Below are 27,262 nucleotides of genomic sequence, written 5' to 3' on the forward strand. Positions count from 1 at the left end.
CCCAGCTACTCATGAGGCTGAGGCAGGAGAATGGCATGAACCCAAGAGACGGAGCTTGCAGTGAGCCGAGATTGCGCCACTGCACTCCAGCCTGGGTGACAGAGCAAGACTCAGTCTCAAAAAAATAAATAAATAAAAATTAAAAAACAAAACAAAACAAAACCCATACACAAATTAAATCTCACTTGGAGTATTTTTGGCCTCCTAATTGGTCCCATTTCTATCCAGCCTTATCATCTTCCATCTTCCATATTGGTATCACAAAAATCTTAAAACATTAATATACTGCTCTCATTCAATAACACCCTATTGATGAAGTAAAGATTCTTTTTTTTTTTTTTTGAGACGGAGTTTCACTCTTGTTGCCCAGGCTGGAGTGCAATGGCACGATCTCGGCTCACTGCAACCTCTGCCTCCCAGGTTCAAGCTATTCTTCTGCCTCAGCCTCCCTAGTAGCTGGGATTATAGGCATGTGACACCACGCCCAGCTAATTTTGTATTTTTAGTAGAGATGGGGTTTCTCCATGTTGGTCAGGCTGGTCTCGAACTCCTGACCTCAGGTGATCCTCCCGCCTTGGCCTCCCAAAGTGCTGGATTACAGGCGTGAGCCACTGCGCCCGGCCTGAAGTAAAGATTCTAAGCTCTTTGATATAGCAATCAAGAAACTTCACAAGGTTCCTTTCCCAATTTAATTGCCCCTGCTCTCTTTCACAAATATTATACTCCAAACAACTCTTCCTTAAGATCTAGAGAGCTATAGTGCTTTTCAACAGTGTCTGTGCTCATGTTCTTCCTATTATTTGAAATTCATCCCTTATCCCAAATCTCTGAAGGAAAGAGCTCATCTCAAATGCCACCTCTTTTACAAAGTAAAAGCAAGTCACCTTCTAACAACCCATCTTCATCCCAGGACTCAAAGTTCCAAAGAATACAGCAGTGCCCTCTTATCCTCAGTTTTGGTTTCTACAGTTCCAGTTACACACAATCACTGTCCAAAAATATTACATGAAAAATGACAGAAAGAAGCAATTCATAAGTTTCAAATTGTGAGCCATTCGTGATGAAATTTTGTAACATCCAGCTCTGTCCCCTGGGTGTGAATCATCCCTTTATCTGGCATATCCACACTGTATACTACCCACCTGTGAGTCACTTAGTAGCCCTCTCAGTAATCAGATCAATTATCAAGGTATCACAGAGTTTGTGTTCAAGAAGCCCTTATTTTACTTAATAATGGCCCCAAAGTCCAAGAGTAGTGATGCTGGCAATTTTGATATGCCAAAGAGAAGCTGTGCTGTGCTTCCTTTACATGAAAAGGTTAAAGTTCTCAATATAATAAGGAAAGAAAAAAATCCTGTGCTGAAGTCGCTAAGAGCTAAGATCTACAGGAGGAATGAATCTTCTTTTTTTTTATTTTTGGGAAGGAGTTTCACTCTTGTTGCCCAGGCTAGAGTGCAATGGTGAGATCTCAGCTCACTGCAACCTCTGCCTCCCAGGTTCAAATGATTCTCCTGTCTCAGCCTCCTGAGTAGCTAGGATTACAGGTATGCACCACCACGTCCGGCTAATTTTGTATTTTTAGTAGAGACGGGGTTTCACCATGTTAATCAAGGTGGTCTCAAACTCCTGACCTCAGATGATCCACCGGCTTTGGCCTCCCAAAGTGCTGGGATTACAGACATGAGCCACCACGCCCAGCCAGGAATGAATCTTCTATGCATGAAACTGTAAACAGCTTATTGCTATAATTGTCCTAGTTTATTATTATTGTTAATTTCTTACTGTACCTAATTTATAAATTAAGCTTTATCAGAGGTATGTATGTATTAGAAAAAATATATATATAGGGTGCAGTACTATCCATGGTTTCAGGAATCTACTAGGCGTACTAGAAAGTATCACCCCTCAGATAAGAGTGGGCTACTGCATTATCCCACAGTCAAAAATCACAAAATACACAAGAAACACAGTTCAGGACCTACAGAAACAACAACAAACAACAGAATCAGATCTACATAAACCTTGGTGAATTAGCGAAATGTATATCAAAATCACAATTAAATTAAAAAGAAGTACTACTCAGGAGGCTGAGGAGGGAGGATTACTTGAGTCCAGGAGCTTGAGGCTGCAATGAGCTATGACTGTGCCACTGCACTCTAGCCCAGGCAACAGAGTAAAACCCTGTCTCTAAAAGAGAGAAAAAGAGGCCGGGCACCATGGCTCACACCTGTAATCCCAGGACTTTGCGAGGCCAAGGCAGGCGGATGACCTGAGGTTAGGAGTTTGAGACCAGCCTGACCAACATGGAGAAATCCCATCTCTACTAAAAATACCAAATTAGCTGGACGTGGTGGCGCATGCCTGTAATCCCAGCTACTCGGGAGGCGGAGATTGCGGTGAGCCAAGATCGTGCCATTGCACTCCAGCCTGGGCAACAAGAGCAAAACTCTGTCTCAAAAAAAAAAAGAAAAAGAAAAAGAAAAAAAAAGTGAAAGGGCAAATAGCCAAATCACTTTTTCAGAAGAACAAAGTGGGAGGACTGCGCTACCAGATAACAAGACTTACTATAATATAAAGCTACTGTAATTAAGCCACTGTGGTATTGGCATATGGATCAATAAACGGACCAAGTCAACCGAACAGAGAGCCCAAAACCAGACACACACATATTGCCTGGCACAAAGTAGGTGCTTGATGAGTATATATGCAATGAATGAACAAAAATGGACATTTAATATATAAAAGAAATGGGTCAGGCACTGTGGCTCATGCCTGTAATCTCAGCACTTAGGGAGGCCGAAGTGGGCAGATCACTTGAGCCTAGGAGTTTCAGACCAGCCTGGTTAACACAGCAAAACCCCATCTCTACAAAAATATAAAAATTAGCCGAGTGTGGTGACATGCACCTGTGGTCCCAGCTACTCAGGAGGCTGAGGTGGAAAGATGGCTTGAGCCTGGGAGGCGGAGGTTGCAGTGAGCCGAGATGGCACCAGTGCACTGCAGCCTGAGTGCCAGAGTGAGACACTGTCTCAGAAAAAAAAAAAAAAAAGACAACCAAATAGGAAAACGGGCAAAAATGTTGAATAGGAATTTCAATAGGGGAATATAAATTAAAATAATAGTAAGATACCATTTCATGTCTACCTAAATTAGCAACAAAATTGAAATCTGACAAAATCAAGTGTTGGCAAGGACTCAGAGCAACTGCGATTCTCCTACATAGCTGTCAATTGGAAACCATTTTGGCTTTATCTAACCCAGGTGAATATGTGCATATGTCCTGACCCAATTCTACTCCTAGTATATCCTTTAGTGAAACTTTAGCATATATGCATCAAGAGACATGTTCAAGAAAGTTTATAGCAGCAGTATTTGCAACAGTCAAATCCCAGAAGCAAATCAAATGCTCATCAAAGAGATAACAGACTAGAATACATTTATTTCAGCGAAATACAGTAAAAATAAATACAGCTACATGTATCAACATGGATGAGTCTCAAGAACATGTTTAGCAAAAAAAGTCAGTCACATAATAAATACTGTATGGCTCCATCTATATAACAATCAAACATGTAAAACTAAAACATACTGTGCTTGGAACTGCAGGTAAAAAATAAAAATCATTTTTATAATTTTTTAAAAAGAATACAGGCATGGTGGCTGATGCTTATAATCTCAGCACTTTGGGAGACCAAAGTAGGAAGATCTCTTGAGGCCAGGGGTTTGACACCAGCCTGGACAAAACAGCAAGACCCTGTTTCTACAAAAAATTTTTCTGAATTAGCCAAGAGAGGCTGGGTATGGTGGCTCACACCTGTAATCCCAGCACTTTGGGAGGCCAAGGCAGGCGGATTGCTTTGAGCTCAGGAATTCGAGACCAGCCTGGGCAAAATGGTGAAACCCCATTTCTACCAAAAAATTAGCCAGGCATGGTGGCTTACACCTTTAATCCCAGCTACTTGGCAGGCTGAGGCTGGAGAATCACTTGAGCCCAGAAAGCAGAGGTTGCAGTGAGCCAAGATTGCACCACTGCACTCTAGTCTGGGTGACAGAGTGAGATCCTGCCTCAAAAAAAAAAAAAAAAAGCCAGGCATGGTGGTGCCTGCCTGTAGTCCTAGCTACTTGGGAGGCTGAGGTGGGAAGATAACTTGAGCCCAGGAGTTCAAGGCTGTAGTGAGCTATGATCACGCCATTGCACTCCAGCCTACAGGGAGCAGAGCTCTAGGGAGCAGAGATAGTCTGCTCCCTAGAGTACCTAAAAATATCTTCTGCCTTTTCTGTTTTTCATTCCCAGCTGCCTTCACACCTAAAAAAGCTCTGTAGTCCCAAGGTCTGTCTACTCCTCTACTTTCCTTCCTTGCTTCCCCAGTTGCCTCTACTGGCTCCAGAGACATGACAAGGCCATCTAGGAAAGAACACTCATCTCCTTTCAGTCTCTGGAATGGTGACAAAAATACCACTGTTGGTAGGTTACTCAAGCTGTAGAAACAGACTTTAACCACAGATTCTTATGTAGTAAGGCAACATCACCTCCAGTCCCTCTTTATTTTCTCATTTGGACTCTTGTAACAGCGACTTACCTAGCCTCCCTGCTTCTAAAATGCATGCCTGTTCCTATCTCTCTTTCATTTAAAACCCTTCACTTGTTCCTCCTCACTGTCTCCAGAGAGGTTAAAACTGGGAACCATTGGACCTATTTGGTCTACAGATATACTAATGTGTTTAGTTTGTATACATGCTTAAAATAAAAACCAAAAAGCAAAAACTCTGGGTTAACTTTTTTTTGAGACAAAATCTCATTCTGTCACCTAGGCTGGAGTGCAGTGGTGCAATCACGGCTCATCGCAGCCTTGACCTCCCAGGCTCAAGTGATCCTCCCACCTCAGCCTCCCAGATAGCTGGGACTACAGGTGCAGGCCAGGATACCAGCTAATTTTTTTTCGTATTTTTTGTACAGACAAGGTTTCTTGGGATAACATGTTAAACCTAGGAGATTTCACATAATAATCTGGATTTCCAGCTTCTCTTTAAAAACTCAAAGATCAGTGAAAAACCACCTGTAGCTGAATCTACAGGTTAGACTGTCTGTACTCTCTAATAACTACAGATTTGGCATCTACTTCAACATGGTCCCAGTCACTCTTATTTAGGCATTAAATTTTTGGTTTTGTGGTTTTGTTTTGTTTTTTGAGACAGGGTCTCACTCTGTCACTCAGGCTGGAGCACAGTGGTGCAATCACGGCTCACTGTAACCTCTGCTTCCCAGACTCAAAATGATCCTCCTACCTTACTTAGGCTCCTAAGTAGCCGGGACTACAGGCATGTGCCACCATGCCTGGCTAATTTTTTGTAGAGATGAGGTCTTGCCATGTTGACCAGGATGGTCTCGAACTCCTGGGCTCAAGCAATCTGCCCATCTCAGCCTCCCAAAGTGCTAGAATGACAGGCATGAGCCACCGCACCTGGCTTTGTTTTTTTAAGACAGAGTCTTGCCCTGTCCCCCAAGCTGGAATGCAGTGGCACAATCATAGCTCACTACAGCCTCGACCTCCCAGGCTCAAGCAGTCTTCCCACCTTAGCCTCCCAAGTATCTGGGACCACAGGCACATGCCACCATGGCCAGCTAATTTTTAAATTTTGTTGTAGAGATAGGGTCTCCCTATGTTGCCCAGGCTGGCCTAGAACTCCTAGGCTCAAGTGATCCTCTTGCCTCCACCTCCTCAAGTGTTGTGATTACAGGCGTGAGCCACCATGCCCAGCCAAAAATCTTTATTATTTACAGTACCTGCCTTGTAACAGCAGTCAACATGCATTTGATGAATGAGTGAATGAGTGGTGGAGAAAATGAGATAATGAACGGCATATGGGGAACCAGAGCAGATGAGGTTAGGGAGCGGTAGCACTTCTGGTAACTCACATAGATTTCCATTTTTCGGTAGAGACCATAGTTGAGCAGCAAATTATGAGTCATGCGGATTCGGTGAGGCTTCATTGGGTGGCCTTGTCCATAATAGTAATTTCCAACATCCCCTGAAGAAGAAAGAGTGACAGTTTCACTAACACAGTTAGACATACACTCCCAGGAGAACCCAGGAATTTTTACAGCGAACTCCCAGTCAAATTGTTTCTGGCTCATTTCTAGTTTCCAAGATTCTCTCCCACATTTTGAAGGGTAACTCCAAAAGAAAAAAAAAAAAAAAAAAAGCAGGGACCCTGGTGAGGTCAACATTTAAGATTCGGTCTAGCTCACTTTCTTCTGGAACCCACAGGCACTACATAGCAAGAGGGGTTCATTTCAAAGCTACTGGGGAACAACAGCCAGTGAAATTATTCACCTCACTATACCTCCAAGGAATTCCCTCCCACAACAGAAAAATAACCATCACTACTCAGAATTATTAGAAGCCACAGTTCACCTCTTACATATTGTAACACTTATGGTGTCAAAGCACATTCACTTCGTTTTCTTACTGGATCCTCACAGTAACATGGGTAGGACAGGGGGTATTATTATTCTAACCTTACAGATAAGAAAACTAAAACTTATCACATGCTTAATCTATAACACTAGCCTTCTAATTGGTCCCTCTACCTTCAATTCACACTACCTGCCACACTGTCACCAGTGTTATTTTCCTAATCCACAATTCTGATAACATCACTCCTTCGCTCAAAAAATCCTTATGGCTCCCCATCCCCTACAGGATAAAGAGTAAACAATAACTTTAATAGACATAGGCATGGTGGCATGAGCCTGTAATCCCAGTTACTCTGGAGGCTGAGGCAGGAAAATCACTTCAGCCCAGGAGTTCAAGACCAGCCTGGGTCTCAAAATTTAATAATAATAACTTCAGAAGACTGGCATTCAAAGACTTTCTTTTTTTTGAGACGTCTCGATCTGTTGCCCAAGCTGGAGTGCAGTGGTGCAATCTCAGCTCACTGCAACCTTCGCCTCCTGGGTTCAAACAATTCTCCTGCCTCAGCCTCTCAAGTAGCTGGGATCACAGGCATGTGCCACCATGCCTGGCTAATTTTTGTATTTTTAGTAGAGAAGGGGTTTCACCTTGTTGGCCAGGCTGGCTGGTCTCAAACTCCTAACCTCAGTTGATCCACTCACCTCGGCCTCCCAAAGTGCTGGGATTACAGGTGTGAGCCACCACGCCTGGCCAGCATTCAAGGACTTTCTTTTATTTATTTATTTTTTTGAGACAGAGTCTCACTCTGTTGCCCAGGCTGGAGCGCAGTGGCGTGATCTAGGCTCACTGCATGCTCCGCCTCCAGGGTTCACGCCATTCTCCTGCCTCAGCCTCCCGAGTAGCTGGGACTACAGGCGCCCGCCACCACGCCCGGCTAATTTTTTGTATTTTTAGTAGAGACAGGGTTTCACCGTGGTCTCGATCTCCTGACCTCGTGATCCGCCCGCCTCGGCCTCCCAAAGTGCTGGGATTACAAGCGTGAGCCACCGCGCCCGGCCAAAGACTTTCTTAATCTGCCTTTCCAGCTTCATCCAAGGACTTTCTTAACCTGCCTTTCCAGCTTCATCTCCTGCTACCACCCTTTCCCACAACACACACACATACACTCTCTCTCTCTCTCTCTCTCTCTCTCTTTGCTCTAGACTGGGGAGCAGGCAAACTATGGCCCTTGGGACAAATACAACTAGTTGCCTGTTTTGGTAAATAAAATTTTATTGGAACACAGCCATGCCCATTCGTTTACAGTTCCTCTATAGCTGTTTTCACACTACAGTGGCAGAGCTAAGCAGTTTAGTTGCCACAGACACCCACGCATATGGCAAAATAAAGCCTAAAATATTTACTATCTGGCCCTATACAGAAAAAGTTTGCCAATCCGTGCTCCAGACACACCAGATTATGATCAGTATCCTGAACATGACATTCACCTTCACACCACAGTATCCTCTGTGCAGACTATTCCTTTGACCTGAAATATCCTTCTTTCTCTGATGATGCTCATACTACAAAGCCCACCTCAAGCTCCAAACCCTTTCTTGATCAAAATAAATGGTCTTTTCCTCTACATGCAATTTGTATACAGCACTTCATTAGATTTCTTTTCTTTTATTTTTTTATTTCTTGAGACAGAGTCTCACTCTGTCACCTAGGCTGGAGTGCAATGGTGCTATCTCGGCGGCTCACTGCAACCTCTGCCTCCCAGGTTCAAGCAGTTCTCCTGCCTCAGCTTCCTAAGTTGCTGGGATTACAGGTGTGTGCCACCAAACCCAGCTAATTTTCGTTAGTGGAGGTGGGGTTTCACTATGTTGGCCCGGCTGGTCTGGAACTCCTCACCTCAAGTGATATGCCCACCTCAGCCTCCCAAAGTGCTAGGATTGTTTTATATCTGAATTATTTACATGACTATATCCACAAGACTGGGTACCCCTTGAAGGCAAGGATTAATATGCCTTGTATATCACAGAGGCTCAATAAAGATTCAATGAATTGAATTGAGACTCAGAGAAGTTAAGTGCCTGCTCAAGATCACACAGCTAATGAATGATCTGGAGTCCACTCTTCAGACTCCAAATCCAATATGCTAAAAGCTACATCGGATTTTCCTTTTTTCTTTTTTCTTTTGAGACAGTCTCGCTCTGTCGCCCAGGCTGGAGTGCAGTGGTGCGATCTCGGCTCACTGCAAGCTCTGCCTCCAGGGTTCACGCCATTCTCCTGCCTCAGCCTCCCGAGTAGCTGGGACTACAGATGCCTGCCACCAAGCCTGGCTAATTTTTTTTGTACTTTTAGTAGAGACGGAGTTTCACCGTGTTAGCCAGGATGGTCTTGATCTCCTGACCTCGTGATCCGCCCACCTCGGCCTCCCAAAGTGCTGGGATTACAGGCGTGAGCCACCGCGCCAGGCCCTACATTGGGCTTCTCAGGTACCTACTTCAGTTTGCACTTAATCTAGAGGGCTCTATAAGTCTACCTAATAGAAAGTTCCTTGAACAATGTTGCAAAATCAAGTGAACTACACACCCAAAGATCTCTCCTTAGAGATTTATTAGGATGAGGCAGAGCTCTAGGCACCCAGTGAAAAAAAGGCATGAGGCTTGATCCCTAGCAACTCCCTTGCCTATCAAGCCTGGATCTAGCCAAGGCTCAGACCTGGGGGACTAAGATATCTTATCTAGAAGGTTAAGGGAGTATCTGAGGTGAGGGTAGTGAGGGTGGGGCTCTGAGACAGCATCCTTTTCTTTTTATGTTTTTTTTTTGTTTGATGTTTTTGTTTGTTTGTAGAGATGGCATCTTGCTTTGTTGCCCAGGCTGGTTTCAAACTCCTGATCAGCCTTCTAAAGTGCTGGGATTACAGATGTGAGCCTCCAACAGTGCAGGCCAACTATCCTTTTCTTAACAGTTTTTAATTAGTTTGCCAACCCGTGCTGTGTTTATTCCTATACACACTGACAAATGCTATGACGGGGGAGCACACAGCATGAGGGGCACTGTCCACTTCCTTAGAATTCCACCCTGGATCCTCTTCTATGTAACTTCTTGGGTGACTGCATCCTTTATGATTAAATTTACTATAATTAAAATAAAGATATATCTCTATATCTTAATCAGGTTGCTGAGAGACTTTAAAAGAAATGGTCCTTTTTATTTAGGTACTACTTAATTTTAATTTTAATTTTTGGAGACAGAGTCTTACTCTGTCACCCAGGCTGGAGTGCAGTGGTGCGATCTCAGGCTCACTGCAACCTCTGCCTCCCGGGTTCAAACAATTCTCCTGCCTCAGCCTCCTGAGTAGCTGGGATTACAGACATGTGCCACCACGTCTGGCTAAGTTTTGTATTTATAGTAGAGTCAGGGTTTCACCATGTTGGCCAGGCTTGTCTTGAACTCCTGACCTCAAGTGATCTGCCCACCTCGGCCTCTCAAAGTGCTGGGATTACAGACGTGAGCCATGGCGCCAGCCATACTTTAAACTCTTAAAGACCTTTCCCATCATTGTTCTCATAATAGGAACTCCTATCATTTTGATTTTACAGGAGAGTAATCTGAAATGTAAGGAGACTTGCCTGATATTACAAAGCTTCTCAATGGCAGAGCCAAATCTGAATCCCAAAGTAATGACCTCACTGCAAAACTCAGTTTCTCAAGTAAGAAGTCTATTCCCGGCTGGGCCTGGTGGCTCACGCCTGTAATCCCAGCACTTTGGGAGGCCGAGACGGGTGGATCATGAGGTAAGGACCATCCTGGCTAACAAGGTGAAACCTGTCTCTACTAAAAATACAAAAAATTGCTGGGCACAGTGGCTCACGCCTGTAATCCCAACACTTTGGGAGGCCGAGGCGGGCGGATCATCTGAGGTCGAGAGTTCAAGACCAGCCTAACCAACATGGAGAAACCCCGTCTCTACTAAAAATACAAAATTAGCCAGGCGTGGTGGCATATGCCTGTAATCCCAGCTACTCAGGAAGGCTGAGGCAGGAGAATCGCTTGAACCCGGGAGGCGGAGGTTGCAGTGAGTTGAGATTGCGCCACTGCGCTCCAGCCTGGGCAACAAGAGCAAAACTCGGTCTCAAAAAAAAGAAAAAGGCCGGGCGCGGCGGCTCACGCCTGTAATCCCACCACTTTGGGAGGCCGAGGTGGGCGAATCACAAGGTCAGGAGATGGAGACCATCCTGGCTAACACGGTGAAACCCTGTCTCTACTAAAAATACAAAAAATTGGCCAGGCGTGGTGGTAGGCACCTGTAGTACCAGTTCCTCGGGAGGCTGAGGCAGGAGAATGGCGTGAACCTGGGAGGCGGAGGTTGCAGTGAGCCCAGATCGCGCCACTGCGCTCCAGCCTGGGTGAAAGAGCAAGACTCCGTCTCCAAAAAAAAAAAAAAAAAAAAAAAATTAGCCAGGCGTAGTGTCATGCGCCTCCCATCCCAGCTCCTTGGTAGGCTGAGGCAGGAGAATGGCATGAACCCTGGAGGCAGAGCTTGCAGTGAGCCGAGATCGCGCCATTGCACTCCAGCCTGGGCGACAGAGCAAGACACTGTCCCCACCCAAAAAAAGAAGTGTATTCCCTTATCTAAAGACTGAGGTCCTTCTACTTTTTCTTTTTCTTTTTCTTTTTTTGAGGCAGGGTCTTGCTTTGTCACTCAGGCTGAGTGCAGTGGTGCCATTATGGGTCACTGCAGGCTCCAGCTGGGCTCAAACCATCCACCTGCCTCAGTCTCCCACCTCAACCTCCCAAGTAGCTGTGATTACAGGCACGTGCCACCACACCCAGCTTATTTTTTTGTGTTGTTTTGTAGAGCTGGGGGGTCTCATTTTGTTGCCCAGGCTGGTCTTGAACGCCTGGCCTCAAGTGATCCTTCCGCCTTGGCCTCCCAAACTACTGGGATTACAGGCGTGAACCACCATGCCCGGCCCATTTTTTTCTTCTTTTAAACTGACAATGTTATCATAAAATGTTATCATAAAACTGTGCAAAATGGTATGACTACAAAAATCACAGGTTCCAGCCTCAAAATGATTCTCATCACTGCCAGCAATCCTTCCAAATTTCTTTCCCTAGCCCCCCACTTTTGCAAAAGCTATTTAAATCTCCTCTCTTCAAGATTCCTGCTCTACCAACTGCCCTACCCCACCCTCAGGAAAAGGAATATTCTCTTTCCTCATCTTGAGAACTCCCTCAACTTTCTCCTTATCTTCTCCTCTTCAAACTTACCTCCATTTGAACTTTTCCTTGCCATTTACCCTCGCATCACAAAGGAATTTGTTGAAGGTTAGTGTCTCTAGCTGGGCTCCGGTTTCCATCTCCTCAGGAAGCTCCTGGTCTCCTCAGGAAGCTCCATCACTACTAGTCCCTTTTTCTGTATCTTCACCCTCTCCCTCTCTTCTGGCTGTTTTCCATAAGAATTATTTCAATATGCTCAACTTTTAGCCACTACATCTCCCTTATCAATAATCCTCTCTCCCTACCTCACACAAGCTTCCCTTTAAAAGGGTTCAACCAGCTGGGCATGGTGGCTCACGCCTGTAAACCCAGCACTTTGGGAGGCCGAGACGGGTAGATCACTTGAGCTCAGGAGTTTGAGACCAGCCTGGGCAACATGGCGAAATCCTGTCTCTAAACAAAAGACAACCATTTGTCTTCTAAACAAAAAATACAAAAAGGGTGCACACCTGTGGTTCCAGCTACTTGGAAGGCTGAGGTGGGAGGATTGCTTGAGTCTGGGAGGCAGAGGTGGTAGTGAGCCAGGATTGTGCCACTACACTCCAGCCTGAGTGACAGAGTGAGACCCTGTCTCCAAAAAAAGGGTTCAACCTGATGTCTCCTCTTCAGCTAGCCATCCATGTACTGCAATCTGCCACAATCTAGCTTCTGCCTCAATTGCTGCCAACACTTGCCCAATCCCTCCCTTCTTTAGCTTCTGCAACCCAGTACTTTCTGGTTCACTTACCTCTCCGGCCCCTCACTCTATATCATTATACATTTAATCAACAAATATTTATTGAGAACCTACCATGAGCCAGGCATTGTTTTTGGTGCTGGGGATACAGAGGTAGACAAGGCACGGCCCCTTTCCCTAAAGAGCCTCCTGTCTACAAGAAATATGACCAAGTAAATGGGCAATTCCTCTACACAGTGACAAATACTATCACGGGGGAGTATACAGCATGAGGGGCACTAAACTTTTCCTCAATCCACTTCCTTAGAATTCCACCCTGGAATTCTATATAACTTCTTGGGTGACTGCATCCTTTATGACTAAATTTACTATAATTAAAATTGCTAGCAGCCAGGAATGGTGGCTCATGTCTATAATCCCAGCACTTTGGGAGGCTGAGCCCAGGAGTTCAAGGTCAGCCTGGACAACATGGCAAGACAACATCTCTACAACAAACAAACAAACAAATAAATAAAATAACTATCCATATGTTGATTGCTATGGTCTGAATGTGTCCCCCAAAATTCATGTGTTGGAAACATAATCCCCAATGCCAACAGTGCCTGGAAGTGGAGCCTTTTGGGAGGTGTTTAGGTCTCAAGGGCTCTACCATCCTCACTAATACATTAATGGCCTTATAAAAAAACAGAGTTTATCCTTTTTTGCCTTTCCACCTTCTGTCATGTGAAGACACTGAATTCAAAGCACCACATGGGAAATAGAAACCAGACCCTCACCAGACACCAAATGCTGGCACCCTGATCTTGGACTTTCTAGCCTTGGATTTCTCAGCCTCCAGAACTATGAGAAATACATTTATGTTCTTTTTTTTTTTTTTGACACAAGGTCTCACTCTGTCCCCCAGGCTGGAGTGCAGTGGTGCGATCATGGCTCACTGCAGAGTTGACCTCCCAGGATCAAGTGATCCTCCCACTTCAGCCTCTCTACAGGCACATGCCATCATGCCCAGCTAATTTTTTTACTTTTTGTAGAGACAGGGTCTCCCTATGTTGCCCAGGCTGGTCTCAAACTCCTGGGCTCAAGAGAACCGTCCGTCCCAGCCTCCCAAAGTACTGGGATTATAGGCGTGAGCCACCACATTCAGCAATTTCTGTTCTTTATAAACAGTGTTCTGTTATAGCAGACTAAGATACTGATGACTACCAAAAAATGTCTATCTTCTAAACTGCCTACTGGATGCCTCTACTTGGATGTCCCCTAAACATCTTAACAGTTATCAATAGTTATTTCTAAACAAACAAACAACAACAAAAAAACAGTGGCTTAGGCCTGTAATCCCAGGACTTTGGGAGGCCAAGGTGGCAGGATTGCTTGAGGCCAGGCCCAGGAGTTCAAGACAAGCCTGGGCAACATATTGAGACCCCGTCTCTAGAAGTTTAAAAAAAAAAAAAAAGTTGGGGCCGGGTGCGGTGGCTCACGCCTGTAATCCCAGCACTTTGGGAGGCCGAGGCGGGCTGATCATGAGGTCAGGAGATCCAGACCATCCTGGCTAACATGGTGAAACCTCGTCTCTACTAAAAATACAAAAAATTAGCCAGGCATGGTGGTGGGCGCCTGTAGACCCAGCTACTCGAGAGGCTGAGGCAGGAGAATGGCGTGGACCCGGGAGGTGGAGCTTGCAGCAGTGAGCTGAGATTGCGCCACTGCACTCCAGCCTGGGCGACAGAGCAAGACTCCGTATCAAAAAAAAAAAAAAAAAATTATCAACTGACATGGCATTCTCCAAACCTCCAAACACTCACCATCAAATTGCCCACATCAGAGGCCAGGAAGTGCGGCTCATGCCTATAATCCCAGCACTTTGGGAGGCTGAGGCAGACGGAGCACTGGAGGTCAGTTTGAGACCAGCCTGGCCAACATCGTGAAACCCCATCTCTAATAAAAATACAAAAATTAGCCAGGCATGGTGGCGCACGCCTGTAATCCCAGCTACTCAGGAGGCTGAGGCACGAGAATCCCTTGAATCTGGGAGGTGGAGGTTGCAGTTGCAGTGAGCCGAGATCAAGCCACTGCACTCCAGCCTGGGTGACAGAGCTAGACATCGTCTCAAAAAAAAAAAAAATATTGCCCACACCAGGAGCTTGGGATCCATGCCTTCTTCCTTACCCCTACAATCTGAATTTCTTTTTTTGTTTGTTTTTTTGAGACGAAGTCTCGCTCTGTTGCCCAGGACGGAGTGCAGTGGTGAGATCTCAGCCCACTATAACCTCTGCCTCCCAGGTTCAAACAATTCTCGCGCCTCAGCCTCCTGAGTAGCTGGGACTACAGGCATGTGCCACCACACCTCGCTAATTTTTTTTTTTTTTTTTTGAGATGGAGTCTCACCCTGTTGCCCAGGCTGGAGTGCAGCGGCGCAATCTTGGCTCACTGCAACCTCTGTCTCCTGGGTTCAAGCAACTCTCCTGCCTCAGCCTCCTGAGTAGCTGGGATTACAGGTGCGTGCCACCACACCCGGGTAATTTTTGTATTTTTAGTAGAGACGGGATTTCACCATGTTGGTCAGGCTGGTCTTGAACTCCTGACCTCATGATCCGCCCGCCTCAGCCTCCCATAGTGCTGAGATTACAGGTGTGAGCCACTGCGCCCAGCCTAAATTTTGTATTTTTAGTAGAGATGGGGTTTCACGGTGTTGGCCAGGCTGGTCCTGAACTCCTGGCCTTGGGTGATCTGCCTGCCTTAGCCTCCCAAAGTACTGGGATTAGAGGCGTGAGCCACTGCACCTGGCCCCCATGACTTTAATTTCTAAGATATAAACCTGATGATGTCACTAACCTGCATAAAACTTGAATCACTCACAAGTGCCCTCAATAAAGTCCAACTTCCTTGGGACAGCATGCCCAGCCCTTCATGGTCCGGTCCCTATTTATATCTTTTTTTTTAGACAGAGGCTTGCTCTGTTGTCCAAGCTGGAGTGCAGTGGCACGATCTCAGCTCACTGCAACCTCTGCCTCCCGGGTTCTAAGGGATTCTCCTGCCTTAGGCTCCAGAGTAGCTGGGATTACAGGCGCACACCACCATGAGCGGCTAATTTTGTATTTTTAGTAGAGATGGGGTTTCACCATGTTGGCCAGGCTGGTCTCGAACTCCTGACCTCAGGTGATCCACCAGCCTCGGCCTCCTAAAGTGCTGGGATTACAGGCGTGAGCCACCGTGCCCGGCCAAATGCCTGTTTTTCAAAGGTCCTGTCCTCTCTTTTGCCTCTGAAACTTGCTGTTATCTTTGCCTTCTCTGTGCCTGGCTAAGAACTCCTGTTCTTCAGGTCCTAACTAAGACGTCCCCTCCTTCGCTGACTCCTCAGGTGGAGTTCGGTGCCACTTCTCTGTGCTCCCCTAACACTCTGAGCTCTGACACGGAGAGAACTTCGGTCACTGGGAAGGGTGACCCGATCAACCCCACGTCCCCAGCCCCTCAACACTTCCTCGAACACAGTGACCTGCTTGAGAGATTAAGCGAGAAGTCTGTTTTAACAGGTTGCATCCTTCTCCTTGCAACCCCTGGCGCCCCACGTCGCAGTAGCAACCGCAGGCCCCGCTCAGAGGCTGGGGGAGGGGAGGCGGGCGACCAGTCGTGCAGGACTCTTCCCTCAGAAAAGATGAGGAAGGGACGGGGCAGGGAAGAGCTTTGGGTTCTCGGCAAGAAAATGTATCCTTGCAGCCGTCTCCATCAGATTCAGCCTCCCCGCTCCGACGCACACTCCCCTCTAGGAGTCCCACTCAAACTCTCCACATCAGACTTCCTCAGAATCTTCCCACCAAGATTACCTCACGCTTCCCCCACGCGATCCCCTCTTGGTCTCAGCTTTGATCTCCTTTCCTCGCAGCCTCCTCCCTCAGCCTCGACTTCCCCCTCGCAGCCTCCTCTCCGAGCCTCTCCCCAGCGCCTCAGCCTCCCGCAGCCTCCCATCGGCGCTCAGCCTCAGCCTCCAGGTTCCCTGTCCGGCCCGGCCTGGCCCCGCCCCCGCCGCGAGGACGGTGCTCACCGTCGTAGTAGTAACAGACTTTCCTCCGGGTGCCCTGCGTCTGCGCCATCTTGCTCGCCTCCCGTCCTTACCGTCAGTCGGTCCGTCCGCCCTCCCGCCCGCGGCTCCGCTCAGCGTCCGACCCAGGGGGGAGGGGGCGGGCCTGAGGCCCGCCCCGCCCGTCCCCTCCTGGGCTCACCTATAGCCGCGCAGCCCGGGCACCGCTCCAGCCAATCAGCTTGCGCAGACACGGGCCCGGAACTCGGCAGGGGGCAAGGGCAGCCCGGAGAGGCCGCCGAGGGCCCCCTGGGCCTGTACCAAGGTCTGCGACAGATGGGTGGGGAGCCGCCCGGGGACCGTACCATCAGTCCCGGGGGAGGAAAGCAGCTCTGCAAACTTAACAGTCCCACTTCGTCGTGAAAAGCGTGCTTGGAGATCGGAGGCCAACTTTCTGATTTTACGGAGAATAAACCGAGGCCTACAGGGGAAAAGTGACTTGCACAAGGTCACTCAGCCAATAAAAGGGCTGAACCTGGGTTAGAAAGCGAGTTTGTGACCGCAAAGGAGGGCTACAGAAAAATAATTTTTAAAAAAAGCAACACGCGGGTTTGGAGAGGAAGAAACTGACAAGAAAGGGAAAGAAAGCTAATGTTTGTCGGGGGGCTGCTGTGTGCCAAGTACTGTGCGACAGTTTACCAATGTTATTTCAGTTTTTCCTCAAAACAGCTCTCGGCCAAGGGCTTTTTACCTCCATTTTACAGGACAGGATAAAGAAGTTCAGACTTCTGTGAATTACTCAAAGTTACACGAAGTAATTAAATTCAGTTTTTCAATTGTACAGGGTTTTTGAATGCCTTCTTTGCACCAGAGGCACTGTAACAAAGTGACAGAACCCAGCCTTTCTGACTCCAAAACCTACCTCCCTGATGCAGTCACCCAGGATGACTAAGTAGGCATCTCTTTAGACAGGAGGAAATGGGATTATCCTATGATAGGAGGGCAGGTTTCTTTTCTTTTCTTTCCCTTTTTTTTTTTTTTTTTTATTTTGAGACAAGAGTTTCGCTCTAGTTGCACAGGCTGGAGTGCAATGGTGTGATCTCGGCTCACCACAATCTCTGCCTTTGGGTTCAAGCGGTTCTGCTGCCTCAGCCTCCCGAGTAGCTGGGATTACAAGCATGTGCCACCATGCCCGGCTAATTTTGTATTTTTAGTAGAGACTGGGTTTCTCCATGTTGGTCAAGGTGGTCTCGAACTCCTGACCTCAGGATCCGCCTGCCTCGGCCTCCCAATATGCTGAGATTACAGGCATGAGCCACAGCGCCCGGCCTAGGAGGGCAGGTTTCTTAGCCTGGTAACTAATGACATTTTGGGCCAGGTAATTCTTTTTTGTAGGAAGCTGTTCTGTGCATTAACAGCTTCTGTGAAGCTGTTCTGTGCCTGGGCAACTAGAGTGAAACTCTTGTCTCAAAAAAAAAAAAAAAAAGATTAAGCAGCATCCTTAGCCTCTACCCACTAGATGCCAGTAGCACCTTCCCCCCAGGCTGTGACAACCAAAATTGTCTCTAGACATTGCCAAATACTGTGCAATAGCTTTACCATAGGGTTGGGGGAAAGATTAGTGGGGTGTAAGGGAGTGTAAAATTGCCCCCAACTCTACCATTGAGAACCACTCCACCTGATCATCAGTTATCAACTGATCATCACTGAAAGCTGAAAGACCTAAAAGTGCAATGCTGGGCTATTAAAATAACTACAATAATGTCAATATTTAATGAGTGCTTCCTATGTGCCAAACATTGCTCTAAGTTAGCCACCTACTTGTGGTCCTACAGTCAACAAGAGGCTGGGCACAGTGGCTCACACCTGTAATCCCAACACTTTGGGAGGCCAAGGCGGGTGGATCACTTGAGCTCAGGAGTTCGAGACCAGCCTGGGCAACATGGCAAAACCCCATCTCTACAAAAAATAGAAAAATTACCCGGGTGTGGGGGCGCGCTCCTGTAGTTCCAGCTACTCAGGAGGCTGAGGTGGGATGATGGCTTGAGCCCAGGAGACACATGTTGCAGTGAGCCAAGATCATGCCACCACACTCCAGCCTGGGCAATAGAGCCAGGCCTTGTCTCAAACAAAAGAAGACAACAAGATACATCTTTATGCCTCTTTAATGAGTGTTTGGGACTCACTCAGAAACTGCATTTGAGTCATTAATTATAAGGTAACAGAAAATCTAAGACTGGGTGGCTCTATAATAGAAACAGCAAAGGGCCAGGGAACAAATTCTACTCCCAGTTCTCTGTTGCTAATTCTCAGCTAGCCCTGGGTGGGTTTACTTAACCATTCTGGGCCTCCATTTCCCTTGTTATAAAATGGGGAGGAGGCGGGGCGCAGTGACTCACGCCTGTAATCCTAACACTTTGGAAGGCTGAGGTGGGCAGATCACCTGAGGTCAGGAGTTCGAGACCAGCCTGGCTAGCACAGTGAAACCCCGTCTCTACTAAAAATGCAAAAATTAGCTGGGCGTGGTGGTGTGTGCCTGTAGGTCCCAGCTACTTAGGAGGCTGAGGCAGAAGAATCGCTTGAAACCGGGAGGTGGAGGTTGCAGTGAGCTGAGATCAGGCCACTGCATTCCAGCCTGGATGACAGAGTGAGACTCTGTCTCAAATAAATAAGAAATAAAATAACAAAAATGGGGAGGGTAGGAATACAAAGTTCACCGACGCTATGGCTGCACACAGTATCCCAAAGAGAAGGAGTGTGGGGATCAGATGAGATCATGAGGTGTGGCAGCAGGTCAGTCAGGTGATAGATTTACATTATTATGACTCAGATGCTCTTTGTTTGCATATATATATACACATATATATATATAATTTTTTTTTTTTTTTGAGACGAAGTCTCGCTCTGTCGCCCAGGCTGGAGTGTAGTGGTGTGATCTTGGCTCACTGCAAGCTCCACCTCCCGGGTTCATGCTATTCTCCTGTCTCAGCCTCCCAAGTAGCCGGGACTATAGGTGCCTGCCACCAGGCCCGGCTAATTTTTTTGTATTTTTAGTAGAGACAGGGTTTCACCGTGTTAGCCAGGATGGTCTCGATCTCCTGATCTCGTGATCCGCCTGCCTCAGCCTCCCAAAGTGCTGGGATTACAGGCATGAGCCACCACACCCGGCCCTTTTTTTGTATATTTTAAAAATTACAAAAAATAAATAAAATAAAAATTAAAAAAATAAAAATTAAAAAAATTAAAAATAAAAATTACAGGCCGGGCACTGTGGCTCACTCCTGTAATCCCAGCAGTTTGGGAGACCAAGGCGGGCAGATCACCCAAGGTCAGGAGTTTGAGACCAGCCTGGCCAACATGGCGAAACCCCACGTCTACTAAAAATATAAAAGTTAGCTAGGCATGGTGGCAGGCGCCTGTAATCCCAGCTAATAGGCAGGCTAAGGCAGGAGAATCGCTTGAACCCAGGAGACAGAGGTTGCAATGAGCCGAGATCGCACCATTCAGCCTCCCGAGTAGCTGGGATTATAGGCACCCGCCACCACTCCCGGCTAATTTTTTGTATTTTTAGTAGAGACAGGGTTTCACGATGTTGGCCAGGCTGATCTTGAACTCCTGACCTTGTAATCTGCCTGCCCCGGCCTCCTAAACTGCTGGGATTACAGGTGTGAGCCACCAGGCCTGGCCGACATTTCCCCATCTTTCATCAAACACTCTGCCATCCTCAGGTATCTTTAATTTTCTCACTTTTTAAGGGAAATGTAGGTGCAAAAAACCATTTTCTTTGTTATACCATTTATTAAATGGTATAATACCATAATATAATTTTCTTTATTATACCATTTATTAAACCATTTATCTTTATTATAAGAACAACAAGCATGAGCTTGGTGGTAAATAGCTACTAACACTCAGTTTCATTGTCTAAGACCAACAGGGAGTGGAAGGGACTCTGGCAAAGGTAGAGTTCAGGCCCTACCTGGAGGGGTGGCCATTATTCAGCTCCATGAGGACAGGTAAGTCCAACATAGCTAAATCTTCCCTTTTTTTTGAGATGGGGTTTCACTCTCTTTTTTGCTCTGGCTGGAGTGCAATGGCAGGATCATGCTCACTGCAGCCTTGACTTCCTGGGCTCAAACTATCCTCCTAAGTAGCTGGAAATACAGGCTTGCCTCCTGAGTAGCTGGGACTACAGGTGTGCACCACCACACCCTGCTAATTTTTTTTTTTTTTTTTTTTTTTTTTTTTTTTTTTTTTTGGTAGAGACAGGGTTTTGCCATGTTGTCCAGTCTGGTCTTAAACTCCTGGGCTCAAGCAATCTGCCCACCTTGGCCTTCCAAAATGCTGGGATCATAGGAGTGAGCCAACGCACCTAGCCCCTATTTTTCAAGAGAAGGCAGAAATCTGGAGTTTTATGCAAAATCTCCCCAGTTTTATAAACTGACTAACTCAGTCTATTTTCAAGACAGCAGTAAGAGCCATCCTTTTAAAATGTAAGTCAGGGCTGGACGCTATGGCTCACGCCTATAATCCCAGCACTTTGGGAGGCAGAGGAAGACAGATCACTTGAGCTTAGGAGTTTGAGATCAGCCTGGGCAACATGGTGAAACCCCGTCTCCACCAAAAATACAAAAAATTAGCCGGGAGTGGTGGTGTATTCCTGTGGTCCCAGCTACTTAGGAGACTGAGGTGGGAGGATTGTTTGAGCCCAGGAGGCAGAGGCTGCAGGGAGCTGAGATTTCAGCTTTGTTCTCCAGCGTGGGTGACAGAGTGAGACCCCATCTCAATTAAAAATAAAAAAATAGGCCGGGTGCGGTGGCTCACACCTGTAATCCCAGCACTTTGGGAGGCCGAGGCGGGCGGATCACAAGGTCAGGAGATCCAGACCATCCTGGCTAACACGGTGAAACCCCATCTCTACTAAAAATACAAAAAAATTACCCAGGCTTGGTAGTGGGCGCCTGTAGTCCCAGCTACTCGGGAGGCTGAGGCAGGAGAATGGCGTGAACCCGGGAGGCAGAGCTTGCAGTGAGCCGAGATCGTGCCACTGCACTCCAGCCTGGGCAACAGAGCAAGACTCCGTCTCAAAAAATAAATGAATAATAAAAATAAATAAATAAAATAAAATAAAATGTAATTCAGATCATATCAGCTTTGCAGAGATTCCTGCAAAGTTTCCTCAAAATGGCTTCTGCAGAGGCCACAAGGCCCCAGGCCTGTAGGATCTATCCCCCTCTCTCAGAGCATGCCCGGTAAACACCTGCCTCACCCTATTCCCTCTGGCTGACTGCTCCTCCCCCTCCTCCATACAAGGCTCACTCCTTCACCTTGGAATCTTTGCTCAAAAGCCACCTACCTTCTCAATGAAGCCTTCCCTTTTTTTTTTTTTTTTTTTTTGAGACAGAATCTCCCTTCGTCGCCTACTCTGGAGTGCTGCAGTGGCACAATCATATCTCAAGCAATCCTCATGCCTCAGCCTCCTGATCTGCTGGGACTACAAGCATGAGCTACTATGCTCGGCTAAGTGTGTTTGGTTTTTTTAAAACTTTTTTTGGAGACCAGGATCTTACTCTGTTGCCCAGGGTAGCCTTGAACTCCTGGCCTCAAGAAAGTAGTCCCAGGTACTCGGGAGGCTGAGACAGGAGGATCATTTGAGCTGGAGAGGCTGAGGCTACAGTGAGCTGTGATCATGCCACTGCACTCCAGCCTGGATGAAAAAATGAGACCCAGTCTCAAAAAAAAAAAAATCTGAGGATAGTTACAGATTTATTTGTTCCTCCTCCATTCCCGCTGCTTCATTTGACTTAGAAAAACAAAATCTGAGGTCAAATATAGCCCTTGAATCTGTAAAAAATGCTGTTGCCCTTTTATAATGGGGTGGAAGGTCCTTTGACACACCCATTGCCTAAGGGATTCCAGGTAGGAGTCACCCTGAATCCTTTGGGGAGGGGTGAGGAGCACTGTCCCATTTGAAGGGGTCTGCAGAGCCTCCAGACATCCACTCATCGCATCTTTCACCGCAACTCAGGGTGACCTAGTTACCATTTTCTTAACCCCCACTGCCCACCCACAAAGAGTGGACAGTAAAGAGATGGACAACAGTCATCAACAGACATTTATTGAGCTCCTGATGTGTGCCAGGCCAGGCACCAAGGAGGAGCACACAGAGGTATTAGATAAGGTCCTGGCCCTTGAGGAACTTGCTGGATGATCTGAGGAAAGAAAAGTAGGCAGAAGCTTCTGTCAATCCCAGGCTTCTCCCCTCTCTCTGTGGTCTCAGGAAATGGGAGAGCCAGAAAGGGGTACCTTGTACAGTGTCCAAGACACACATGCACAGGCTACACATGTACAAGACACATGTGCAGAGTCCACGCAACTACAGGACACGTGTACAGACACAAGGTGCATATGTGTCACATGTGGGTGGGATTATATGTGCATAGGCCATGTGACTATGGCACAAGAACTCCATCTCTCCAAGTCAGGCTGGAGAGAAAGGGGGAGAGCCCCAGGGCCTCTCAAGGCCTCTCAAGGCTGAGGCTGGTACTGGCCCTCTGTGGCCGTGAAGAAGTCCTCCAGCACACTGCGCAGGTAGTCAAAGGTGGGCCGGTCCTCTGGGCGCTCCTTCCAGCACAGCCTCATGAGTTGGTACAGCTCCTCTGGACAGTTGTCAGGGCACACCATGCGGTAGCCTCGCTCCAGGTTCTGAATCACCTCCGGGTTGGTCATCCCTAGGGGTTGATGGGAGAAAGGACATCAAGGTCAGGCACTGGAAGCCCACAGGCAAGGGTAATGTTCGGAATATTTAACTGGCGCAGTGTTAGCACCAATCCAAAAGAATCTTGGTCTTCATCAATGGTAAGGTCACACTAGCGGTACTTGTTGAATGTCAGTCGCACCACTTGGAGTGCCTGGTATAGATCATTTCCTTTTTTTTTTTTTTTTTTGAGATGCAGTTTCACTCTTGTTGCCCAGGCTGGAGTGCAATGGTGCAATCTCGGCTCACCGCAACCTCCACCTCCCAGGTTCAAACAATTCTCCTGCCTCAGCCTCTCGAGTAGCTGGGATTACAGGCATGCACCACCACACCGAGCTAATTTTGTATTTTTAGTAGAGACGGGTTTCTCCATGTTGGTTAGGCTGGTCTTGAACTCCTGACCTCAGGTGATCCGCCTGCCTCGGCCTCCCAAAGTGCTGGATTACAGGTGTGAGCCACCGTGCCCAGCTGATTATTTACTTAAAAAAAGTTTTAGATAAGGGATCTCACTATGTTGCCCAGGCTGGAGTGCAGCAGCTGTTCACAGGCACAATCATAGCACACTGCAAATTCGAACCCCTCGGTTCAAGTGATCCTCTCACCTCAGCCTCCTAAATAGCTGGACAACAGGTGCACACCACCGCGACCGGCTCCCCTGGTGTAAATTAAATGCTCAATAATACACACATGTTAGTTATGGAACCTTGGGTGAGCCCAGTTTCCTTATTTGGAAAATAGAGTAAATAACTGTTCCTACCTCACAGAATTGTTATGAGGATTGAATGAGATTGTGCACAGAAAGAAAGCATCAAATATAGTGCACAGGCCAGGCGTGGTGGCTCATGCCTGTAATCCCAGCACAGTGGGAGGCTAAAGCAGGCAGATCACTTGAGGCCAGGAGTTCAAGACCAGCCTGACCAACGTGGCAAAACCCCATCTTTACTAAAAATACAAAAATTAGCCGGGCATGGTGGTATGCGCCTGTAGTCCCAGCTACTTGGGAGGCTGAGTCACAGTAATTGCTTGAACCCGGGAGATGGAGGTGCAGAGGTTGTAGTGAGCTGAGACTGCACCACTGCACTCCAGCCTGAGCAACTCAAGCCAGACTCTTGTCTCAAAAAAAAAAAATAAATAAAAATAAATAAAAATAATATATATATTATTATATATATATATCACAGAAAGCATCAAATCTATCCAGGCACAGAAAGTCTGGATCGGAGATGCTTCATAAAGGGCACCTGAGGCCATCTGCAGTGGCTCACGCCTATAATCCCAACACTTTGGGAGGCCAAGGCGGGTGGATCACCTGAGGTCAGGAGTTTGAAACCAGCCTGGCCAACATAGTAAAACCCTGTCTGTACTAAAAAAATACAAAAATTAGCTGGGTCTGGTGGCACACACCTGTAATTCCAGCTACTCGAGAGACTGAGGCAGGAGAATCGCTTAAACCCAGGAGGTAGAGGTTGCAGTGAGCTGAGATTGTGCCACTGCACTCCAGCCTGGGCGACAGAGACTCTGCCTGAAATAAATAAATAAATAAATAAATAAATAAATAAATAAATAAATAATAAAGGGCGCCTGGGATTATCATTATTTGGTAGGAATGATGAGATGGTCAGGGCCCAGGGCAGGATGGGCACCCACAACCAAGACAGTGGTGAGATCTCTCCAGTTTTAAGACCATGCACATGACATCCTGCATCAGGAAGCCAAATGGACCCTGGGCCTCGAAAAGCAGACCTTGCTTGGGCTTGAGAAGATTCCCCAGGCCCCTCCATGACCCAGATGAAATAGTCTTTGAGCTGGTTCCCTCCCTTTATGCTGGTCCTGGCCCCTCTGGCAGGCTTTTGGCATGTAGACCCCAAGAAGAGCTGCTCTGGAGAACTACATGATCACAGCAGTAACATAGCTCTCTCCTTCCCTATTTCTAAATTGCTCGTGTAGTGTCTGGTTTCTCCTTCAGTCTTCTGAACAAAAATTGTGACAAGCAGTTCCCAAAGACCAAAACTTTACAGGGTATTTACAAAATCAAAGTTTTGCTCCTGGAAAGCTTGGGACTAAAGCCTGGTCAACAGAGACCCTTTCTCCCCAGGACTTGTACAAGGGAGCCTCTACCTACGGGACTCTCACATTTTTTTTTTTTTTTTTGAGACAGAGTCTTGCTCTGTTGCCTAGGCTGGAGTGCAATGGCACAGTCTCAGCTCACTGCAACCTCTGCCTCCCAGGTTCAAGCGATTCCCCTGCCTCAGCTTCCCAAGTAGCTGGGACTACAGGCGCATGCCACCACACCCGGCTAATTTTTGTATTTTTAGTAGAGATGGGGTTTCACTATGTTGGTCAGGCTGGTCTCCACTTCCTGACCATGTAATCTGCCCATCTCAACCTCCCAAAGTGCTGGGATTGCAGGCGTGACCCACCACGCCTGGCCGGGAGTCTCACATTTTAAAATTGGGGCATAGGAGGACGTAGGCCACAGAACTAAACACCCATGGCCAGAGTTAAGGGTGCAAGCCCACAGGCTAAATCCAGCCTGAGTGTAGCCCACAGATCCACTTTGGATTGGCCCTAGAGTGGTTTTATTTATTCATTTAATTAATTAATTAATTGAATTTGTTTATATTTATTTTTAAGATGGACTCTCACTCTGTTGCCCAGGCTGGAGTGCAACAGCGTGATCATGGCTCACTGCAACTTCCGCCTCCCGGGTTCAAGTGATTCTCCTGCCCCAGCCTCCTGAGTGGCTGGGACTACAGGTGCCCACCACCACGCCTGGCTAATTTTTTTGTATTTTTAGTAGAGGCGGGGTTTCACCGTGTTGGCCAGGCTGGTCTCAAACTGCTGAACTTGTGATCCGCCCACCTCAGCTTCCCAAAGTGCTGGGATTACAGGCGTGAGTCACCGTGCCCGGCCCCTAGAGTGCTTTTAAACAATTTGAATCAATCGCCAATAAATGGAAATGAACAAATTTTCCTAAAACTCCAAGTTTTGGCTTCTCTTAAAAAAACAAAAGATCTGTTTTTTTGGGTCCCCCACGCCTTAATTGCAGCCATCTGCTGGAGCAGCTGCAAGTTTACCAAGGTCCCCATTTCTCCCCATTGTCTCCCTGACCCTAATGCTATATGTCAGTTGCCATTTATCATCATGCTTTCACTGCCTGTTTTCTTCTAATAGATACATTCCGTATGGGTTTGCCTCTGTGGGAACAGGGGAGGAGCAGTGAGGACCCCTGGCAGGATAACTGGAGAATATTTCCGTATTTCCAGCTCCAGCACTACCCCTGGACTCTGGGTTGGGGCAAGCCCAGGGCAAGGAAGCTCCTCAGCTTTTCACCTGTCTCCAGGGTGGTTGTTTTTGTTTTTGTTTTGAAACGGAGTCTCGCTTTGTCGCCCAGGCTGGAGTGTGGTGGCATGATCTCGGCTCACTGCAACCTCTGCCTCCCGGGTTCAAGCAATTCTCCTGCCTCAGCCTCCTGAGTATCTAGGATTACAGGTGTGCGCCACCATGCCCAGCTAATTTATATATATATATTTTTTAGTAGAGACAGGGTTTCACCATGTTGGTCAGGCTGGTCTCAAACACCTGACCTTGTGATCCACCTGCCTCGGCCTCCCAAAGTGCTGGGATTACAGGTGTGAGCCACAGCATCCGGCCTTCCAAGGTGTTTTTACCTTCCTTGGAGCAAAGGTCTGTTCACCTTGCTCTGGGGATATGGAAAGTTTCTACAAATTTAGCCACCGTGCTGCAAGACCTCCCTACTCCTGTCTTTGTGCTCCATTTCCTTTCCCCAGAGTTTCTTAGCAAGTTCTTTTCAAAAATTCCATCCCTGTCTTGGCTGAATTCAGGGGTAAAGGGCTTTGTTCAGGAGTCAGTGTATACTGACAACCTACTATGAGTCAGGATCTTTCACAAATGGTCTCTCACTTTTTCTTTTTTCTTTTTCTTTCTTTCTTTTTTTTTTTTTTTGAGACAAGTTCTCTCTCTGTTGCTCAGGCTGGAGTGCAATAGAACGATCATGGCTCACTGCACCCTCAACTTCCTGGGCTCAAACGATCCTTCCACCTCAGCCTCCCAAATAGCTGAAACTACAGGTGTGTACCACCATGCCCAGCTAATTTTTAATT

General features: G+C 47.1%; 2 protein-coding genes across 5 annotated transcripts in view; both read right to left on the reverse strand.

Moving 5' to 3' along the window:
- HDAC1 (histone deacetylase 1) overlaps window positions 1–16,783 on the reverse strand; it is a 41,794-nt gene extending 25,011 nt beyond the window's left edge. Inside the window, exons 1-2 of one of the 3 annotated variants that reach the window (XM_054464654.2) lie at window positions 16,406–16,783; window positions 5,918–6,030 (exon numbers count right to left, since the gene is read on the reverse strand). In XM_054464654.2, the coding sequence (XP_054320629.1) occupies window positions 5,918–6,030; window positions 16,406–16,454 (162 nt within the window). In that variant the 5' untranslated portion in view covers window positions 16,455–16,783. The remainder of the gene's footprint in view (window positions 1–5,917; window positions 6,031–16,405) is intronic. The other 2 variants (XM_054464647.2, XM_054464662.2) reach the window with 2 other exon arrangements.
- Window positions 16,784–22,476: 5,693 nt separating this feature from the next.
- LCK (LCK proto-oncogene, Src family tyrosine kinase) overlaps window positions 22,477–27,262 on the reverse strand; it is a 34,618-nt gene continuing 29,832 nt past the window's right edge. For both annotated transcript variants that reach the window (XM_054464693.2, XM_054464686.2), the window contains one exon: window positions 22,477–23,112. In XM_054464693.2, the coding sequence (XP_054320668.1) occupies window positions 22,910–23,112 (203 nt within the window). In that variant the 3' untranslated portion in view covers window positions 22,477–22,909. The remainder of the gene's footprint in view (window positions 23,113–27,262) is intronic.

This window comes from Pongo pygmaeus, chromosome 1, assembly GCF_028885625.2.
Source record: "Pongo pygmaeus isolate AG05252 chromosome 1, NHGRI_mPonPyg2-v2.0_pri, whole genome shotgun sequence".
NCBI classification, from domain to species: Eukaryota; Metazoa; Chordata; class Mammalia; order Primates; family Hominidae; genus Pongo; species Pongo pygmaeus.